The sequence below is a fragment of the Coregonus lavaretus genome (assembly GCF_964263955.1).
Source record: "Coregonus lavaretus genome assembly, chromosome: 34".
In the NCBI taxonomy this organism is placed as follows: domain Eukaryota; kingdom Metazoa; phylum Chordata; class Actinopteri; order Salmoniformes; family Salmonidae; genus Coregonus; species Coregonus lavaretus.
The window spans coordinates 33,477,823-33,496,434 of record NC_140021.1 but is presented as its reverse complement, the minus strand read 5'-3'; the positions used below and the strand labels follow the sequence as shown (position 1 = coordinate 33,496,434).

The window sequence follows — 18,612 nt, the reverse complement described above, 5'->3', positions numbered from 1 at the left end:
TAACCACAATTAAATCCTATACGATGAAGCAGAGTTTATTGGTTGAAAGTTAGATAGGGTCACCATGCTGTGCTGCTGAGGTCGGAAGTCTGACGTCTGACCTCCAGGACTCAGACTTTGCATCAGACGTGTTAGTAGTGGTCTCAGAGTGGGCCTCTGTAGAGAGAAAGCATTGTCCCAGCAATCCCTTATGAGATGACATCAAACCTTATTCATTAGAATTGCTGATTAGTAATAGGCCTACGTACATAACAATATTTGGTTGATGGTGATACTGAGCAAAAGAGAGTTCTGTGAAATCCCCTGCTGATAGGGTAAACCCTGACAGACAATCGGAGTGCTTGAGACTGATTCACCTTGACAGTGATTCATGACAATGGACTTGGTATAACCCTAAGCCACATGGCACTGTATCATTGGTCTACCAACCCATTGGCTCCGTCTGTTCAAATGATATGGGTTACAGGGACTCACCCGTGATGACTTCCTCTTTGGTCTCACTTTCGGCACCTCCTCTGTCACTGCACAGAGAATAAAAGATTATGTGTCAGTGTTATCAGTCATCAATGACGTTAGCTCTTAATCTAAGATTGAATTGGCAAATTGAGAGGTACTCTTCCTAAGAAGAATGACACGGCACAGTTATGCATATTGAGAAAAAACGTTGTTGTGTGGTTTTGCTGGTGTGACTATGTGACGTCTGTGATTTACCTAGTAATTCAAATACCCATATCCTCAGACTGGCCATAGGACAGTTTGGGAAAATGCCAGATGGGCTGGACCATCTTTAGCCCAGTAGCCCTGTCTACATTTGTTTGTTTGTTTTTGTTTTGCGCAATTATCATTATTTGGCCAATAAAATAACGTTAGCGCCTAACTAGAATTCGTAAAATATCATGTTAGAAAATTCGTAAAATATTGTAAATTTTGAAAATGTGTAACATATTGTACGTTTGCAAAACTTTTAACGTATAATACAAATTGTAATTCGTAACATATCATACGAAATGGGTGATGGACATCCACAAATTAATACATACTGTACCATAAGAAACTTAACATATCATACTAAATGAATTGTCTACGTACAGAATAATACGAAATGCTCTGAGACCAGGTTGTCCAGGGACATGTTCTATATAATATAATAATAATATGCCATTTAGCAGACGCTTTTATCCAAAGCGACTTACAGTCGTGCGTGCATACATTTTTGTGTATGGGTGGTCCCGGGGATCGAACCCACTACCTTGGCGTTACAAGCGCCGTGCTCTACCAGCTGAGCTACAGAGGACCACAGAGGAGGGAGGAGGGAGAGGAAGTGGTGGTTTTGGCATGAGTCCAGTATAGGGAGGGTCAGAACCATAATTCTGTTAACTAACTCACTAGCTCATGTTAAAACATACAGTATATTTAACTGGGAAACACAACATAATCACCATCACCATGTTATCAAAAGTGTATCTTTCAAAATCAAAGTGCCAGTCAATGCACCCCATTCGCCATAAACAGGAACTCACTTCACATTTCTGAAGAAAAACACTTGTTAGAATTGAGAAAAGTCCCTTGGTGCCTTGGCAAACCCCCTTAGTCCCCGGTCTGTGAATCGGTACACCATTGTGATGATGTGTATAAGTAGACAGTTGCTCAGGTATTTTCTGGAAAGTTGCTGTTTGTGCCCTCAGCGGCAGGGGAGTGTGGCACGGCAAGACAGCATAGCAACCACTTCCTGTGTGACTGTTAGCACTGATTTATTTCACACTTTGATACTCATCAGCTTGCCAGCTTCATCCCGGAACGGTCAAAGAATCACTGTCTGACTTACAGTACCAGTCAAAGGTTTGGACACACCTACTCATTCAAGGGTTTTTCTTTATTTTTACTATTTTCTACATTGTAGAATAATAGTGAAGTCATCAAAACTATGAAATAACACACATGGAATCATGTAGTAATCAAAATATATCAAGGCAAAGAAAAGGGTGGCTATTTGAAGAATCTCAAATATACAATATATTTTGATTTGTTTAACACTTTTTTGGTTCCTACATGATTCCATATGTGTTATTTCATAGTTTTGATGTCTTCACTATTATTCTACAATGTAAAACATAGTACAAATAAGGAAAAACCCTTGAATGAGTAGGTGTGTCCAAACTTTTGATTGGTAGTGTACGTACATGGTTTGATTATAACATAAGGACTCTTTCTTCATGTCCTCATTACATGTAGTGCAACAAGACCACTCATGGACCACTGTATTTTTATTTGGGGTTTTCAAATGAATCATTTTCTATATTTTACAAATGTTTGTTTTGAACTTATATATTTAGAGGCAAAAAGTATGTTTTTAGTATTTGCTGTTAACTCCTTCAGTGGCTTGTCAACTCCGTCACTGATGGCTAACCTCCTTAAGAGCAATCTTTTTGTCCATATTCTGAAAATATATTTGAATCACTGTTCTGCAACATATTGACATATTTGCTGTGCTAGATCCAAGGGATAATGTTTGCTTTCTAAATGTTGTTTTATGTTCTGAATCTAGAAAAACATGCCAAATTGAAACAAACTCTACAAGGTGTCGAAAGCGTTCCACAGGGATGCTGGCCTATGTCGACTCCAATGCTTCCCACAGTTGTGTTGATGTCCTTTTGGTGGTGGACCATTCCTGATACACATGGGAAACTGTTTTGAGCATGAAAAACCCAGCAGCGTTGCTGTTTTTGACACAAACCAGTGCGCCTGGCACCTACTACCATACCCTGTTCAAAGGCACTTCAATCTTTTGTCTTGCCCATTCACCATCTGAATGGCACACATACACAATCCATGTCTCAATTGTCTCAAGGTTTAAAAATCCTTCTTTAACCTGCCTCCTCCCCTTCATCTACACTGATTAAAGTGGATTTAACAAGTGACATCAATAAGGGATCATAGCTTTCACCTGTATTCACCTGATCAGTCTATGTCATGGAGAGAGCAGGTGTTCTTAATGTTTTGTATACTTAATATTAAGAAAAATAAGGAGATATTGTCCCGTCTTCCAAGAATCCCTGATTTATATTTATTTTCTATAAGAAATAAAGTGCACTTACGACCTCATTCAGTAACTACTCATCCTGGCCTGCTTTTCAAACTTTGGTAACCATTCAAAGGCTGAATAATGCTTTGCTCCCCAAAAATGTCTCACCCTCATGTGAAGATATTTTCAAGTCAAACTAACTCATCCACACAAGGTGCTAAACGTGTAACCCAGAGACCAGCACCCGTGTCCACAAAGCATCTCAGAGTAGGAGTACTGAGCTAGGATCAGTTTTAGCATTTAGATCAGAATGAATAAGATTATATGGACAGATCCTATATCAGCACTCCTACTCTGAGATACTTTGTGGCTACTGGCCCAGAACTATATGGTGTAGCCATATCTACTGACCCCCAGTGGACAAAGCGTGTATTTCACATTTTGTAGAAGGATATCCCGTTGAGGGCAGAAGTGATGTACGTGTCAGTGGACGAGGTCCCGAGTTTGACTGAACAGCTCCTGTAAAACCACCCCCCAGCAGTAGTAGTATATGGGTAAAATCACTGGGGAAGCCAAGCCAGAAACAAAAAGCCATATTATAACCTATGTGTTGTGACAATATCCCAGTTTGCCCTATAACCTGTTAGTTCATATGCCTTGCCACCGTGATATATAGGCCTAAGGCCGAGACAATAAGAAGACACAGTGGCAGAATCAATTAAACCACAACTTTGTTTCATCACAAAACCAGAGAGCAACCTCTGTCCGGTGAAGTCCATAAAGCATACTGCATGTAACAAACAGTTACATGACCTACAGCATGGTCAAGCAAGTTAATGTTTCCGGCATTTTCCGACTACTAAACAGCTATTGATTTAGAACCATGGAGAGTTACCACAAGTTGCAAAGAAAACAGGAGCTGCCTCCACATTTTCCAGCACCACTTCAACTTCAACATCATCAAATCACCTATGCTTAGTCTAATACAGTGACAACTAAAAGATACCAAAAACAATTTAGTCCAATAAACGTAAGCTAAATATGATGAGGCTGTCCATGGTTCTGGTTTCTGTGTGTGTGTGTCTGTGTGTGTGTGTGTGTGTGTGTGTGTGTGCACAAGTAGAAAAAACATGTTGACTCGCCCTACTTGTAGAGAAATGCCAATGGCATCCTCCTCTCTTTCATGTTGACGAAACGGTCTACGACTGTCATACAGAACAGGACACGCTTCTAGCTACATACTGAACTTCCATCCTCTCAGGCCAGGGGCACAATGTATGAATTTATGGTTGGATCAGAATCGCCGTTATAAACATTGGCCAGTATGTAGAATTAAGTAAAACCACAAGTCCAAATCCCTATCTCCATCCATGGCTGATTTAGGAAAGGAGCCATTTTAGCTAGCTAGCTAGTCACCGGAGGATGACACAACGAGATGCAACAATTCGACAATTCAATTACATTTTGCTTTTGATGTGATTGGTGTGAAGCCAAATCCAAACTGGCTTCCCTTGACACTTTTTTTTGGTGCACCAGGACCATTCACAGCTCACTCAGTTAAGCTCAATGCTGATTGGCTATAATTTTTTATCAAGGGAGGCCAAATGCTCGCTGGCTTCCCTTGCATTCAATGCTACGTGCGGCAACAATGTCATACTCTTTTTGACCAGACAGCATCAGATAGATGGGCTACACATACAGAGACAGAGGGGCGCTGTTTTGCTCGCTCGGATGCTTTCTCCGGTGAGATACATTCAGCAGCCTCTTGCGAATTGAAGGAAAATTATGAAACACAGAGAGACGAAAGATACAAAAATTATTGGTCCATTTTTTGGGGAAGCCTGGCTTCCCTTGGCATCCATGAATACACGCCACTGCCCCTCAGTCAGTTAATACCACTCATTACAGTTCACATTACAACAGTTCACAGTACAAGTCTCATACTGTTGTATGTAGTTGAATAGTATAGAATATAATAACTTTAATTTTCCCAGAGGGAACTTCAGTGTTGACTTGCTCACCATCTCACAATGAATGTATATAAAATGTACTAACTAGTGCTGTGCTCGCTGATGTATTGTAGGCTTTTACCTCTTCCTGAGTCTTGGTGACAGTCAAGCTCATTTTTAAAGAGCAACTGCCACTAAAAAAACAACTTCTCATTTAGAATACACCCTATGTGGCATTGATATGAGTCCGAAAAAAAATAAATAAAAATTGACTACAAAGTGTAAATAGGATAATTTTGATCATAAAGTTAGTCTCATCCAAAACTGAGTTTTGTGAGACTTGTGGTCGTGACTGCATCACAACGTAAATTAACGTTGGGTTTGTTTCAACCCTGCCCAGATGCCCACAGCACACAAGTAATCATTAATTCGGAGTGCAGCTGCACGTGACCCGATCTTAATGCATGTGGTAAATTTGGGTTGACTTCGGATAACCCTATGGGGCTAGTTAGGGACCATTGATAAATTACACAATGTAGGCCTACATGGGACAATATGTTAAAGTTCCAATAGCTCCAAATTTCAATGACTTAAAAACCTCAAACCAACTACTGTATAAATTGTAGGAATTCATATACAGTACATACAGTATATTGAAAGCGTTTAATGAGAAAACAAAGGTGTGTAACATGAAAATATTGTCTCGTTTACATAGTGTAATTTATTGACGTTCCCTAACTAGCCCCGAGATAAGCTATCCAAAGTCAAATCATTTTTGCCAGGGTTGCACACCAGCCAGCTGACGCCTGATGCATATGTGTTTTGCTGAATGTCTTTTCCCTACTTACATGTGCTTTTCCCTACTTACTTTTCAACTAGCTAAAAGCTAGCTAGTTGGAGTCAGTGTGGGTACTTCCGTTTGTACCACTGCAAGGTAAAGCAACGAACGAGTTGAAAATATTGAACGCATGCGGTACACAGAACGCATCGCTGCCTAGTGTGGCATCCCCAACATAGCGTTGCTCCATTGACAATAAATTACTTCCGCCGGAACGCAAAGAGTTTGATGCATCTGGTGGACATGAGGCGTGAAGCTAATTGGCTAAATAATTTGGCTAACTCATCCCACCTGCCAACACAGAGACGAGACACCCACATCAAACCACACCCGAAACCAACTCACATTTGAATTCAATCATGGCCGCTAGCATTTCTTAATGTACCACATCTAAAACATGGCCAAATCAGGAAGTGCAGTCGCCCTTTAACGCTTGAGTGTTTGGCATCTCGTGGGCCATGTCAATACCCTACAGGATGGATAGTTAGTGTATTGTATTGGGTATTGTTGTCCAATTGAACATGAACTTTATTGCCCTTTTAGTGTAAGAGCTGTTTGAAAAGACCGCCTGAAATTTCAGCCTGTTTTGGTGGGTGGAGTTTTGACCTGCCTGGTGACATCACCATGAGGTAAATTAGTTAATAGACCAATAAGAAAGAGAGTTCCAAACCTCTCTGCCAATAACAGAAAGTTTTCAGTTTTCCCCTCCCCACTCAGACCACTCCCAGACAGTCCTAGCAAAATTCTTGCTTGAGAAATTGCTCTTTGCTAAGAAGTTATTTTTGACCATTTTAATTGAAAAAGAACATAGTGAAGGTACCAAGAAATTATTGGATATCGAGATAAAAACGGCTGCATTGGGCCTTTAATGAAATCTGATATTTATAAGCATAGATTCTGCAGTACCCTCTTCATGCTTCCAGCCTTGTTCAAAATCATACCTGCATGACCAAAAGGTGACAGGTATGACAGGTAATCATAAACATCTTTTCAAAATTGGTTTAGCAGACAATGCATAGCTAGCATGTTTTAAAAAACACATGCATCCCAAATGACACCCTTTTCCCTTTATAGTTCACTACTTTCGACCAGGCCCCTATTTGTATTTATTATGGCAGCAGCTACTCTTCCTGGGGTCCAGCAAAATCAAGGCAGTTATACATTTAAAAAACATTACAATACACTCATAACAGATTTCACAACATATTAAGTGTGTCCCCTAAGGTCTCTACTCTTCTACCACATATCTATAACACAAAATCCATGTGTACATGTGTGTGTAGTGCGTATGTTATCGTGTGTTTGTATGCATGTGTCTATGTTTGTGTTGCTTCACAGTCTCCACTTTTCCATAATTTGTATCTGTTTTTTAAATCTAATTTTACTGCTGGCATGAGTTACTTGATGTGGAATAGAGTTCCACGTAGTCATTGCTCTATGTAGTACTGTGCGCCTCCCATAGTCTGTTCTGGACTGTGAAGAGACCTCTGGTGGCATGTCTTGTGGGGTATGCATGGGTGTCCGTAGTTCAAACAGACAGCTCGGTGCTCTCAACATGTCAATACCTCTCACAAATACAAGTAGTGATGAAGTCAATCTCTCCTCCACTTTGAGCCAGGAGAGATTGGCATGCATATTATTAATGTTAGCTCTCTGTGTACATCCAAGGACCAGCTGTGCTGCCCTGTTCTGAGCCAATTGCAATTTTCCTATGGGCCCTGATTGAAAGTAGTGTACTATATAGGGAATAGGGTGCCATTTGGGAAGCAAACATGCACTTTTCTCAGAGAAATGACTTACAGTGAGACTCTTACTTGGCCTTCATCTCATGGGTGGTTCACCGGATGCCGTCCAGCTCAATCTCCAGTTTAACCGTGTCCAGGGTGAGGCGCTCCTGTTCACCGCGGTACTCCATCAGCTGGGTCTCGTACTCAGCCGTGGTGGTGGTGGCTCCGTTGGGCTCATTGGCCAGCATGGGCCCCGCAGAAGCAGATGCTACTGCTGCAGCCAGAGCTGCACACGCTCCCAGCCCCCTGCTGCCATGGTGCGGCCCATAGAGAAGCACTGCCACGACCCATATCCTGGCCCATTCATTTTAGTGTGAGGATTAGCTTTAGATAGCTGCTTGCAGGCCCACATCTTTATATTCTGTCCCAGGGTGCACATTGAACAAATGTGAAAGAAGCTGCCATTTTGGTAACAGCTTTTATTACCTCACAACAATTCAAACATATCACACATACACGTCTAATATGACATAGGTGGTCGTGTATCATACTCTACAAGAGCATTACGTCAAAGACTGTATCATTGAACTTTTGTCATATTACACACATGCCAGACACAATACAATATATGCCTTGATACCAGGCTATTATCAGGATTAAGGACAAAAGAGTTCAATGTTCCCATAAAAATATTCTATATGTGTAGGGAAGTATTTGTACATTCGCTTAGGTCCAACCTCTGATCTTTCCAAGCATTTTTTATATGCTAAAACAGGATAAAAATTGTACGAAAAATAAGAAAACATGTCAAATCATACTATGTAAACGTTTCCCTCCAAAACCTTCTCCTCAAGATATATTTGGAAAGTTATGCTATGCTGCGATTCATAATATGTACCATTAGCCATGACTATTCACTATCATTGAGCTCTGAATTCCGCCAGCTGAATACATATAAAAAGATGTTGCATGATGCCCTAGCTACATAGAAATAGGTGAAAAAGAATATACCGTCTTGAGAAGAGAAAATAATCTATGAGTTGGTGTCATGGAAAAATTTACCCATCACCATCAGATATAGACAGCTGCAAAGCTTCAGGCATATCTCTCCTATTCAGAAGGCCTCCTTTTTAGACAGCAAGTCAAGGACGTGAAAGTACTTGCATAGTGCAATGAGGAAAACCTAGTACTAAACACACAAAGCTCCAGCTCCTAGATATGGGACAGAACGGTATAGCAGAGGGACAGAGACATTCAAGGTTCTTCTCCCAGTGAGACTGACCATAGGAGGCTCTGTCGATTAGCCCCCAACCCTTAATACCCCACAATCATATCCTAAAGCCAATGACTACAAAAGCTGCTGGATCAGCGAGATGATACGATTCTTCTGAAAGGTTCTGAACTACAGGTGATATTCTCAATTCAATTTTTTGTTCAAAGCACCTGCTCCTGCAGTGGGGAAGAAATACATGGTAAATGTGCCAAAACCTTCACCAGGGTGACAGTCCCAGGTTTTGGGCCATTTCTACCCTCTTTAACCTCCATTTTGTGTCTTGCTGTGTGATGCAAAGGGTTCATTCATCGGACTCGTATCTAGAAATGATACATTAGAACTGTTAGCGGAGAAGGTTGTTAGACAGGACCTGCAAACACAATCATCTTTCAGGAGAAGAATCTCAATCAATCAATCTGTCTATATATCATACATAATCATTTGTATAATAATTAACCGACTCACTTTGAAAGCCGTTTCCTGATGTCCTTGATCTGCTCATTTTTCTTGGTGAGGATCTCCTTCATGTTGCGGTAGGCAGAAGTCTGCTGGAACTTCTTGTCCAGCTCCTACACACACACACACACACACACACACACACACACAACAGGATTGCATGATAACCTCGAAATGGCAGATATACAATTCAAATGCTAACTTCAGATATTTTGAGATTGAAGTTCACACAATTGTCCATTGGTTGAAATGAATGCATGATTTATGTGAAAGGCATCAGGTAGGTACCAGTATAGGATACAGGCCAGGCACGTACCTTCTCTGCCAGGGCCAGTTGTTCCTGTACCCTAAGCAGGTCATGTTTGGCAGACATCAGGTTCTCCTGCAGGTCTCTTTGGGAGGCAGCGTTGACACTCAGGGACTTCTGGTAGTCTTCCTGCAGTGCTGCCACCGTGTCCTCCAGACTAGTGATATCCTGAGAACGGGCGGCCGTCTTGGGGAAAGAGAGACAGCACGTCAGTGGGTGAACTTTTATGTGCGGACAAAATGGCCCCCTTTTCCCTATACAGTGCAGTACTTTTGACCAGAGCCCTATGGGAATAGGGTGCCATTTGGGATGCACACTTAGATTTACATATATTCAACACACAATGTATAGTGTTGGATTGATACATACCAGTTGATTTCCATGAAAGCAAATTAAATAATAGTAATCGTTCAGAAAAAGAGGAGGACAAAAGCTTCCAACACATCATAAAACACAAGGCCTGCATGTGGACAGCTTCACTAAAAGGAAATAAATACTACAATGCACAAAAACCAGGAAGTAAACAGGGAATACTACTGAAAAGTCAAGTGCAGCTGTCATTCTATGGTCATTTGACCCATGTTTGTCTGTTATATTGTTAACCTATGACCTTGAACCCATGGCCCTTATGTTGCTACAGTACCTGCTGTTCCCCCTGGACCTTCTGCAGGTCTTTGAGAGCCCTCTCCGCCCTGGTCTTCTCATCCAACGCACCCATGGCCTGAAACACAATCAGTGTACTGCATGATACTGCATTTAAGTGATACCAACATCGATCATTCAATTAGCAAGGTCAGGTGTAGGTCAGGTGGAAACATGAGCACAAAATACAATGATGTCAAAAGTTACAATAAGTTGAGTGCATTTAAGGGTGTGTTCGTAAATTCACTCTGGACGCTCTGCTCTGAAAAGCGAGTGCTCTGGTTCGAGCGTCCTAGAACGCTTGATAATGACGAATTCACGCACGATAAAACGGTTCACAAATGAAAATGAAAACAGAGAAGGCGTGACTGCTCTCTTTTGGGTAGTTAACAATGTTGTTTCATCTATTTTTGAGACTGGTTGACAGCGACAGTGATGAGGACAATGTAAGATTAACATATTGCCCTTGCAACATGCATTTGGCGTGTCAGCGTGTCACTAACCTTGCTTTTAGCTACAGTAACATCAAGCTAGCTAGTTAGCTAACGTTGGCAAGTGCAATCAGCTGATTGTCAGCTGGAATGGCAATAGCTAGAGTAGTATAACATAACTTACTTAGCTAGTAACATAGCAGGCTATTCTAGCCAGATAGCTAGCTTGCTACAGTACAATGTCTTTCATTTGTTTCTTTTAGGAGTATGACACTGCCAACATTGACATGGAAATCCTGAATATGTTAACAGCCAATCCGCAGCTAACATACACACGGTTTCCAGACTATGCTGAAAGAATTGTACTTATATACATTGATGACTTCAAAATGCACTTTGCGAGGAAATAGCTACCCAAATAACAAACAAGGCAGTCGGTTGGCCATCCATTCTAGCAGACAAGCAGCTCATGATTGTTCTGTGGTTACTAGGAAATCAGGAGTCATTCAGGTGAATATTGTCGTGCCATTATAAACTAATCATGATAATGGATGTGATCAGGTACAGAACTTGACAAAATTATGTCCAAATTTACAGTACCACACCATTGATAAGCAACGTCATAACTAAGTAAGAATATGTCAATCAGAAACACACCTTATGGATTCAGATGTGTTTTTGTGTGAAGTACCTGGGTTTCCAAAGTCCGGAGCCTGCCTTTCAGCTTATAATTTTCCTCTTGTAGCCTTGATATCTCCTGATGAAAAACCAACGTGAAGTAACAGTTGATGAAATGGTTGGTGAAATAGCTGCTGAGCTGGTGTTATTACTCCTATATTACAAAATAAATCTGTACTACCAGATGAGGTTTGAGTACCTTACCTTGTTGAGAAGTTCAGATACCCCACCTTCATTCAGCGGCGCTAACTTGGGCTTGCTAATTTCCTGGTTAGTCTGGGTAAGGAAGCAAGGCATGTAAGTGAGCACATACTCTCCCATCAATAAATAGCGTCAATGCATGATTTGCAACATTTCAGCCCTAACCCTAACCATGTAATAAATGCACGCTTATTTTTTATAAAAGGGAAATGGTTAAAAGTGGTTGGGCACTCACCTTATTTGGGATTTTAAACTCAGTCTTCTCAAACTCAGCCACTTGCTCTAACAACTCTCTGTAGATAATGAAAAAGAGCAAAGGGGACGAGAAAAAGAGAGATGGACAAAAAATGAGAACATGTTCATTTGAAAAAAAGTTTGACTTTAAGGCACATTTATAGCTTATAAACGACCCAGAGTAATGACAGAATGTTTGATACCATACAGTGAGTTTCAGTGAGTGTACTGACTCATTGGTCGTCTGAAAGTAGGAGAAACGTGGCCTATAACAGCTTAGCATGTTCCTTTATGAAAGTGACCTACAGAATAACATTGTGCAAAACATTTGAGGTGGAGTACAGGGGAGCAGCCACCTGGCAGTTACTGTATGTATCTTTAAGAAGAAAAATAAAACACACTTGTTGTCCTCCTTAAGAGAGTTGAACAAAATGTTTGTGGTAAACAAAGCACCTCTCTACACGCTTCTATGTGGTTTGAAGAAGCTGCAGAACGCACGTAGATCTGTGGCTACTAGGGGCGTATTCCCCATTTTTTCGGGACACCTTGGTAGGTTATCTTATTGAGTGACTGTAGGCGTAATAGAAACACAAAAACATAATCTACAAAAGCACAGGGCTTGGTTTTTTATGTTTTGTTTTTGTTCTATGACTGGTGTCAGTGTAATGAAGGTCAAATGTAGTTTAAAACACAGCTGGTTAATATTCTCAACTCAGCAGATGTTAGATGTCAAATACAAACAAAGACCCAAATTGCTACAAAAAAAAACGAATTGCAAGCTAACAGTGCCATAACTCAAATAGAATCCATACGGGCTCATGGATTTGGAACACAGTATTCATTATAGTCCCTTGGAATAAATTGTGTGACATTGGATCAAACCTACAGTGGGGGGAAAAAGTATTTAGTCAGCCACCAATTGTGCAAGTTCTCCCACTTAAAAAGATGAGAGAGGCCTGTAATTTTCATCATAGGTACACGTCAACTATGACAGACAAAATGAGAAAAAAAAATCCAAAAAAATCACATTGTAGGATTTTTAATGAATTTATTTGCAAATTATGGTGGAAAATAAGTATTTGGTCAATAACAAAAGTTTCTCAATACTTTGTTATATACCCTTTGTTGGCAATGACACAGGTCAAACGTTTTCTGTAAGTCTTCACAAGGTTTTCACACACTGTTGCTGGTATTTTGGCCCATTCCTCCATGCAGATCTCCTCTAGAGCAGTAATGTTTTGGGGCTGTCACTGGGCAACACGGACTTTCAACTCCCTCCAAATATTTTCTATGGGGTTGAGATCTGGAGACTGGCTAGGCCACTACAGGACCTTGAAATGCTTCTTACGAAGCCACTCCTTCGTTGCCCGGGCGGTGTGTTTGGGATCGTTGTCATGCTGAAACACCCAGCCACGTTTCATCTTCAATGCCCTTGCTGATGGAAGGACGTTTTCACTCAAAATCTCACGATACATGGCCCCATTCATTCTTTCCTTTACACGGATCAGTCGTCCTGGTCCCTTTGCAGAAAAACAGCCCCAAAGCATGATGTTTCCACCCCCATGCTTCACAGTAGGTATGGTGTTCTTTGGATGTTCTTTGGATGCAACTCAGCATTCTTTGTCCTCCAAACACGACGAGTTGAGTTTTTACCAAAAAGTTATATTTTGGTTTCATCTGACCATATGACATTCTCCCAATCCTCTTCTGGATCATCCAAATGCACTCTAGCAAACTTCAGACGGGCCTGGACATGTACTGGCTTAAGCAGGGGGACACGTCTGGCACTGCAGGATTTGAGTCCCTGGCGGCGTAGTGTGTTACTGATGGTAGGCTTTGTTACTTTGGTCCCAGCTCTCTGCAGGTCATTCACTAGGTCCCCCCGTGTGGTTCTGGGATTTTTGCTCACCGTTCTTGTGATCATTTTGACCCCACGGGGTGAGATCTTGCGTGGAGCCCCAGATCGAGGGAGATTATCAGTGGTCTTGTATGTCTTCCATTTCCTAATAATTGCTCCCACAGTTGATTTCTTCAAACCAAGCTGCTTACCTATTGCAGATTCAGTCTTCCCAGCCTGGTGCAGGTCTACAATTTTGTTTCTGGTGTCCTTTGACAGCTCTTTGGTCTTGGCCATAGTGGAGTTTGGAGTGTGACTGTTTGAGGTTGTGGACAGGTGTATTTTATACTGATAACAAGTTCAAACAGGTGCCATTAATACAGGTAACAAGTGGAGGACAGAGGAGCCTCTTAAAGAAGAAGTTACAGGTCTGTGAGAGCCAGAAATCTTGCTTGTTTGTAGGTGACCAAATACTTATTTTCCACCATAATTTGCAAATAAATTCATTAAAAATCCTACAATGTGATTTTCTGGAATTCTTTTCTCTCAATTTGTCTGTCATAGTTGACGTGTACCTATGATGAAAATTACAGGCCTCTCTCATCTTTTTAAGTGGGAGAACTTGCACAATTGGTGGCTGACTAAATACTTTTTTCCCCCACTGTATATGTCTCATCCCCACACACTCATTCACCAATCTCACAATATCCATAGTAGTGGTAAATCAAAGTATTTTTGGTAAAGTACGAAAATGGTCTCTTTGAGTCCATTTGCCATGTAACCACTGTCTCCATTCTACCTTGCTGATGGACTGCCAGCTTTTCAACATAAAAAGGTTGGGACTGTAAAAGGAATGGCTTACCCCTCCCTCTCTAAAATACCCATTAACACAGTCCCTGGGCCTGGAAATGTACTCCACATCACAGAGCCATGCTATACATTTCAATGTGGCATGTTCCTGTGCCCAAGTAACAAGTTCAGATCCATCCACAGAGTGGAGGAGTGAGTGTGAGGGAACGGTCCTTAGCCTCACCCTCCCATTTCATTGTATTGTTGGGGGAAAAGGGTAGTGAAGTGGGAGAAACCGTTACCTGCTAATAACCCTTTACGTAATTGCTTCAATAGCCTTAAGTCCGAGTTTAGATTTAGGAAGTGTGCTATTGAGATTAATTGAGCCACCAGCTAGTTGCCCATGTTTCATTGCTGGCCAGACTTGACTATGGCCACGCTGCATTGTTTCCTGCTATGTATTTAGCACCTCTGATCTGAGGCACCATGATGAATGATCCTGTGGTAAATTCAGCATGGTAAAAGGGAAAGATGCGCTAATACATTTTTTGGCACAGTGTAAGTATGTCCGCTAAGGGCAAAGTAAAAATGGGACAACCCCTCTCCATGAGATAAAGCTGTTTTTACTGGTACTGAACATTCCCACATCCCTCTTTGTCCAGGCATGTTATTAAGCACTGCTGTAAGACATTCTTGGCAGCCATGCTTAATAACCCTGGATGCAACAGGGACCTTTCATTGGCAGTTTTCTACACATTTTGTTTCGTCTCCACTTAGCCTAGACCATTTATATTTTCTTCCCATTTACAGTGTAAATTGTACAAACATGTTTTTAGAACTTTCACCACTACATGTGGTGAATAGCAAACGTCCTGTCAATATATGGCAGGAAAGGCAGGCATCAACCAAAACAAACATTCCTTAGGTATCATATCATGTGAACTACTCCACCCACACATGTATCAGAAGCTATGGTCGCATCTGCCGGCATTTCAGTGAGAGTAGGAAACCACAGAAATTGAAAAGCAGGGTACCATTCTCATGAGAATGTGTGGCTTGGCAATAACCTCAGTGATTTACGTAGCCTAGGAAGTGGCTTCTGCTACACTGAAGGAAGTGGCTTCTGCTTTGAATGGGAGGGACATTTACTGCTCACACTCTCAGTGTACATATGAGAGGCTCTGCTGACAGGCTACACACAGAGGCATGTTGAGGTTAAAATGTTGCTTCCCACCTGAGTGTCACCCTCTCGTTGACCCTTAAACTGAAATATACCTTCACACACACTCCCTAATTCTCAGTACTATCTACTACTTTACATTTTAGTCATTAAGCAGACGCTCTTATCCAGAGTAACTTACAGTAAGGAGTGCATACATTTTCGTACTGCTCCCCTGTGGGAATCGATCCCACAACCCTGGCTTTGCAAGAGCCATGCTCTACCAACTGAGCCGCAAAACGGGATTCAGCCTGCCCTTGCAGCCCCCCCTCATCCCCACAGTCCACCTCCAAGCCATCCCACCCATCCCCACAGTCCACCTCTAAGCCATCCCACCCATCCCCACAGTCCACCTCCAAGCCATCCCACAGTCCACCTCCAAGCCATCCCACCCATCTCCACAGCCCACCTCCAAGCCATCCCACCCATCCCCACAGTGCACCTCCAAGCCATCCCACCCATCCCCACAGTCCACCTCCAAGCCATCCCACCCATCCCCACAGTCCACCTCCAAGCCATCCCACAGTCCACCTCCAAGCCATCCCACCCATCTCCACAGCCCACCTCCAAGCCATCCCACCCATCCCCACAGTGCACCTCCAAGCCATCCCACCCATCCCCACAGCCCACCTCCTAGCTACTCGTCCCCACAGCCCACCTGTTCTCCAGCTCCGAGATGTCAGTCTGCAGACGGAGGTAGAACTTCTCAGCCTGGGAGAAGAGCTGCCGGAGCAGCAGCACGTTAGTGTGGGCTGTGTTGATGAGCTCCGTCTCCACCTCCCCTCGCACCACCAGCTGCAGCCCGTCCAGCATGTCCCGCACCTCGTCCACTGTGAATGTCTCCTCCACTAGCCTAGAATAGAATAGAAATAGAATAACCTTCTCCCTGTGGGGGAACTTCTTCTTTGGAGATACACACAAATACCCTTAAAAGCTGTCCTAAAAAAATTGACTTGCATTCCTCCGACAAACATTGTTGGCTAGCTGTGATAAACAACATGAAAATGGTGTGATACACCACCTGCTGTCTTTAAGGTCCTCGAAGCAGGAGTCAATGGTCTTGAGTCTGATGACCCTCTTGGAGCGTGCAAAGCGCATGTAGTTGATGGCCTCATTCTGATGGTGTTCATTGAAACCAAACTCAGCCTTCAAGGAGAAAGAGGAACAGGGATGGATGTCAATCTCCAGCTAAGTAACGCAAACTAGAAGACAGATCTGTGGTTGTGGCCCTCTTGATTAATTATAGTTAGTTATTTAGCTAGCAGGTTAAGTTACTGTTTCAAGCACAATATTGAACAAGGCAGTGTGTGTGGAGGTGGGGGGGGGGGGGGGGGGTGGGGGGGGTACTGCAAGGTTCTGTAGCTGCAATCACTAGCTAGGCTATGGATGGTTACCTAACAGTCGACACTAGTTACCACAGCCACAGAGTCAAAAAACCCGACTATTTCTACAATTTATCTTATTCAAATGTGATTTTAAACCTAACCCTAACCACACTGTTAACCTTATACATAACCCTAACCTTAAATTAAGAACAAATAGCTCATTTTAGTTTTCATGCATTTTTACGATATAGCCAATTTTCTGTGGCTGTGGTAATTCGTGGAAACCCTAGCTAATCAGCGTCGAGCACTGCGTTGTCATGGAAACTTCATTGTACATTATATTAGGTAGCTAGCCTAGTAGCAGTCACTTGGCTAGCTAGCTCATGTTGCATTTCGCTACTAACTGACTAAACTAACGTTAGCTAACTAACTATCCGTGCAGTCGACCGCATCGATAGAGTGATTGTTCGAACATATCAACAGTATCCTGATGCCTCGTTTACGAGTTAGTCACTTTACCCTGCCTTCATGACATGACTCATGTAACGTCACATATTTACCTCAAATACCTCATACCCCTGCACATATATTTTTTTTTTACTCTGCATCGTTGGGACGGGCTCGTAAGCAATCATTTCACGGTTAAGTCTAACGATGTTACACCCGTTGCGTTGTATGCGGCGCATGTGACAAATACAATTTGATCCCTTGCTAAATCCACACCAGCAAGCTGGCCATATCATGTTGCTAGCTACATAAATTAGCTAGTTAACGTTAGCTGGGATAAATTAGCTTAGCTTCCTAACGTAGCTAGCTAGTCTGCTAATGTTACTCACCATTGTTGACCCCAAACACCCGACTCTTTTACTGCTAAATGTTATGTTAACTAGCTAGACCACAATGCACAAACTAATAGTTACACTACGCTTTTAACTAGCTATATTTATTTATGGTGATATATGAAAAGATTAAATCAGCTAGTTCGCCTCTTCAACGCTGGAGATGTCTTGGATACGGAAAAGCGTCATTGCGTTGGTAACCATGGAGCACGTTCAACCATAGAAATATAATAACTAGAATGGAAATCCCCATTCAAGTCAATATTCCTTGTTCGGTTGGAATTTCTATTTCTATACATTCAATAGAGATCCTATGAAATTACTTTTTACATTTACATTTTAGTCATTTAGCAGACGCTCTTATCCAGAGCGACTTACAGTTAGAGAGTGCATACATTTGTCATACTGTATACTTGAGGTGCTGTATACTTGAGGTACTATACAGCACATTTGGAAAAGTATTCAGACCCTTTCACTTTTTCTACATTTTGTTACGTTACAGCCTTATTCTAAAATGGATTAATTAATTGTTTTCCTCATCAATCTACACACAATACCCATAATGAAAAAGCGAAAACAGGTCTTTATAAAAACAGAAATACCTTATTTAAATAAGTATTCAGACCCTTTGCTATGAGGCTCGAAATTGAGCTCAGGTGCATCCTGTTTCCATTGATCATCCTTGAGATGTTTCTACAACTTCATTGGAGTCCACCTGTTGTAAATTCAAATGATTGGACAGGATTTGGAAAGGCACACACCTGTCTATATAAGGTCCCACAGTTGACAGTGCATGTCAGAGCAAAAACCAAGCCATGAGGTCGAAAGAATTGTCCGTAGAGCTC

General features: G+C 41.9%; 1 protein-coding gene across 1 annotated transcript; it reads right to left on the bottom strand.

Moving 5' to 3' along the window:
* Positions 1-8,004: 8,004 nt before the first annotated feature.
* On the bottom strand, positions 8,005-17,941 carry LOC311108885 (leucine zipper transcription factor-like protein 1). The gene is made up of 10 exons (XM_084151677.1): positions 17,765-17,941; positions 16,625-16,749; positions 16,262-16,456; positions 11,760-11,817; positions 11,528-11,599; positions 11,337-11,402; positions 10,216-10,293; positions 9,582-9,758; positions 9,275-9,378; positions 8,005-9,129 (listed from the first exon to the last, which is right to left on the bottom strand). The coding sequence occupies exons 1-10, from the start codon at positions 17,765-17,767 to the stop codon at positions 9,111-9,113; spliced, it is 897 nt and encodes a 298-aa protein (XP_084007803.1). The 5' UTR covers positions 17,768-17,941; the 3' UTR covers positions 8,005-9,110.
* Between the last annotated feature and the right edge of the window lie 671 nt (positions 17,942-18,612).

Bases quoted from the DNA above. Each gene is read 5' to 3' on its own strand.
- LOC311108885 (XM_084151677.1), bottom strand. The intron at 11,600-11,759 runs GTGAGTGCCCAA...TTCCTTACCCAG, and splicing joins AGTTTAAAATCCCAAATAAG to ACTAACCAGGAAATTAGCAA. The intron at 9,759-10,215 runs GTACTGTAGCAA...TCTTTCCCCAAG, and splicing joins AGGTCCAGGGGGAACAGCAG to ACGGCCGCCCGTTCTCAGGA.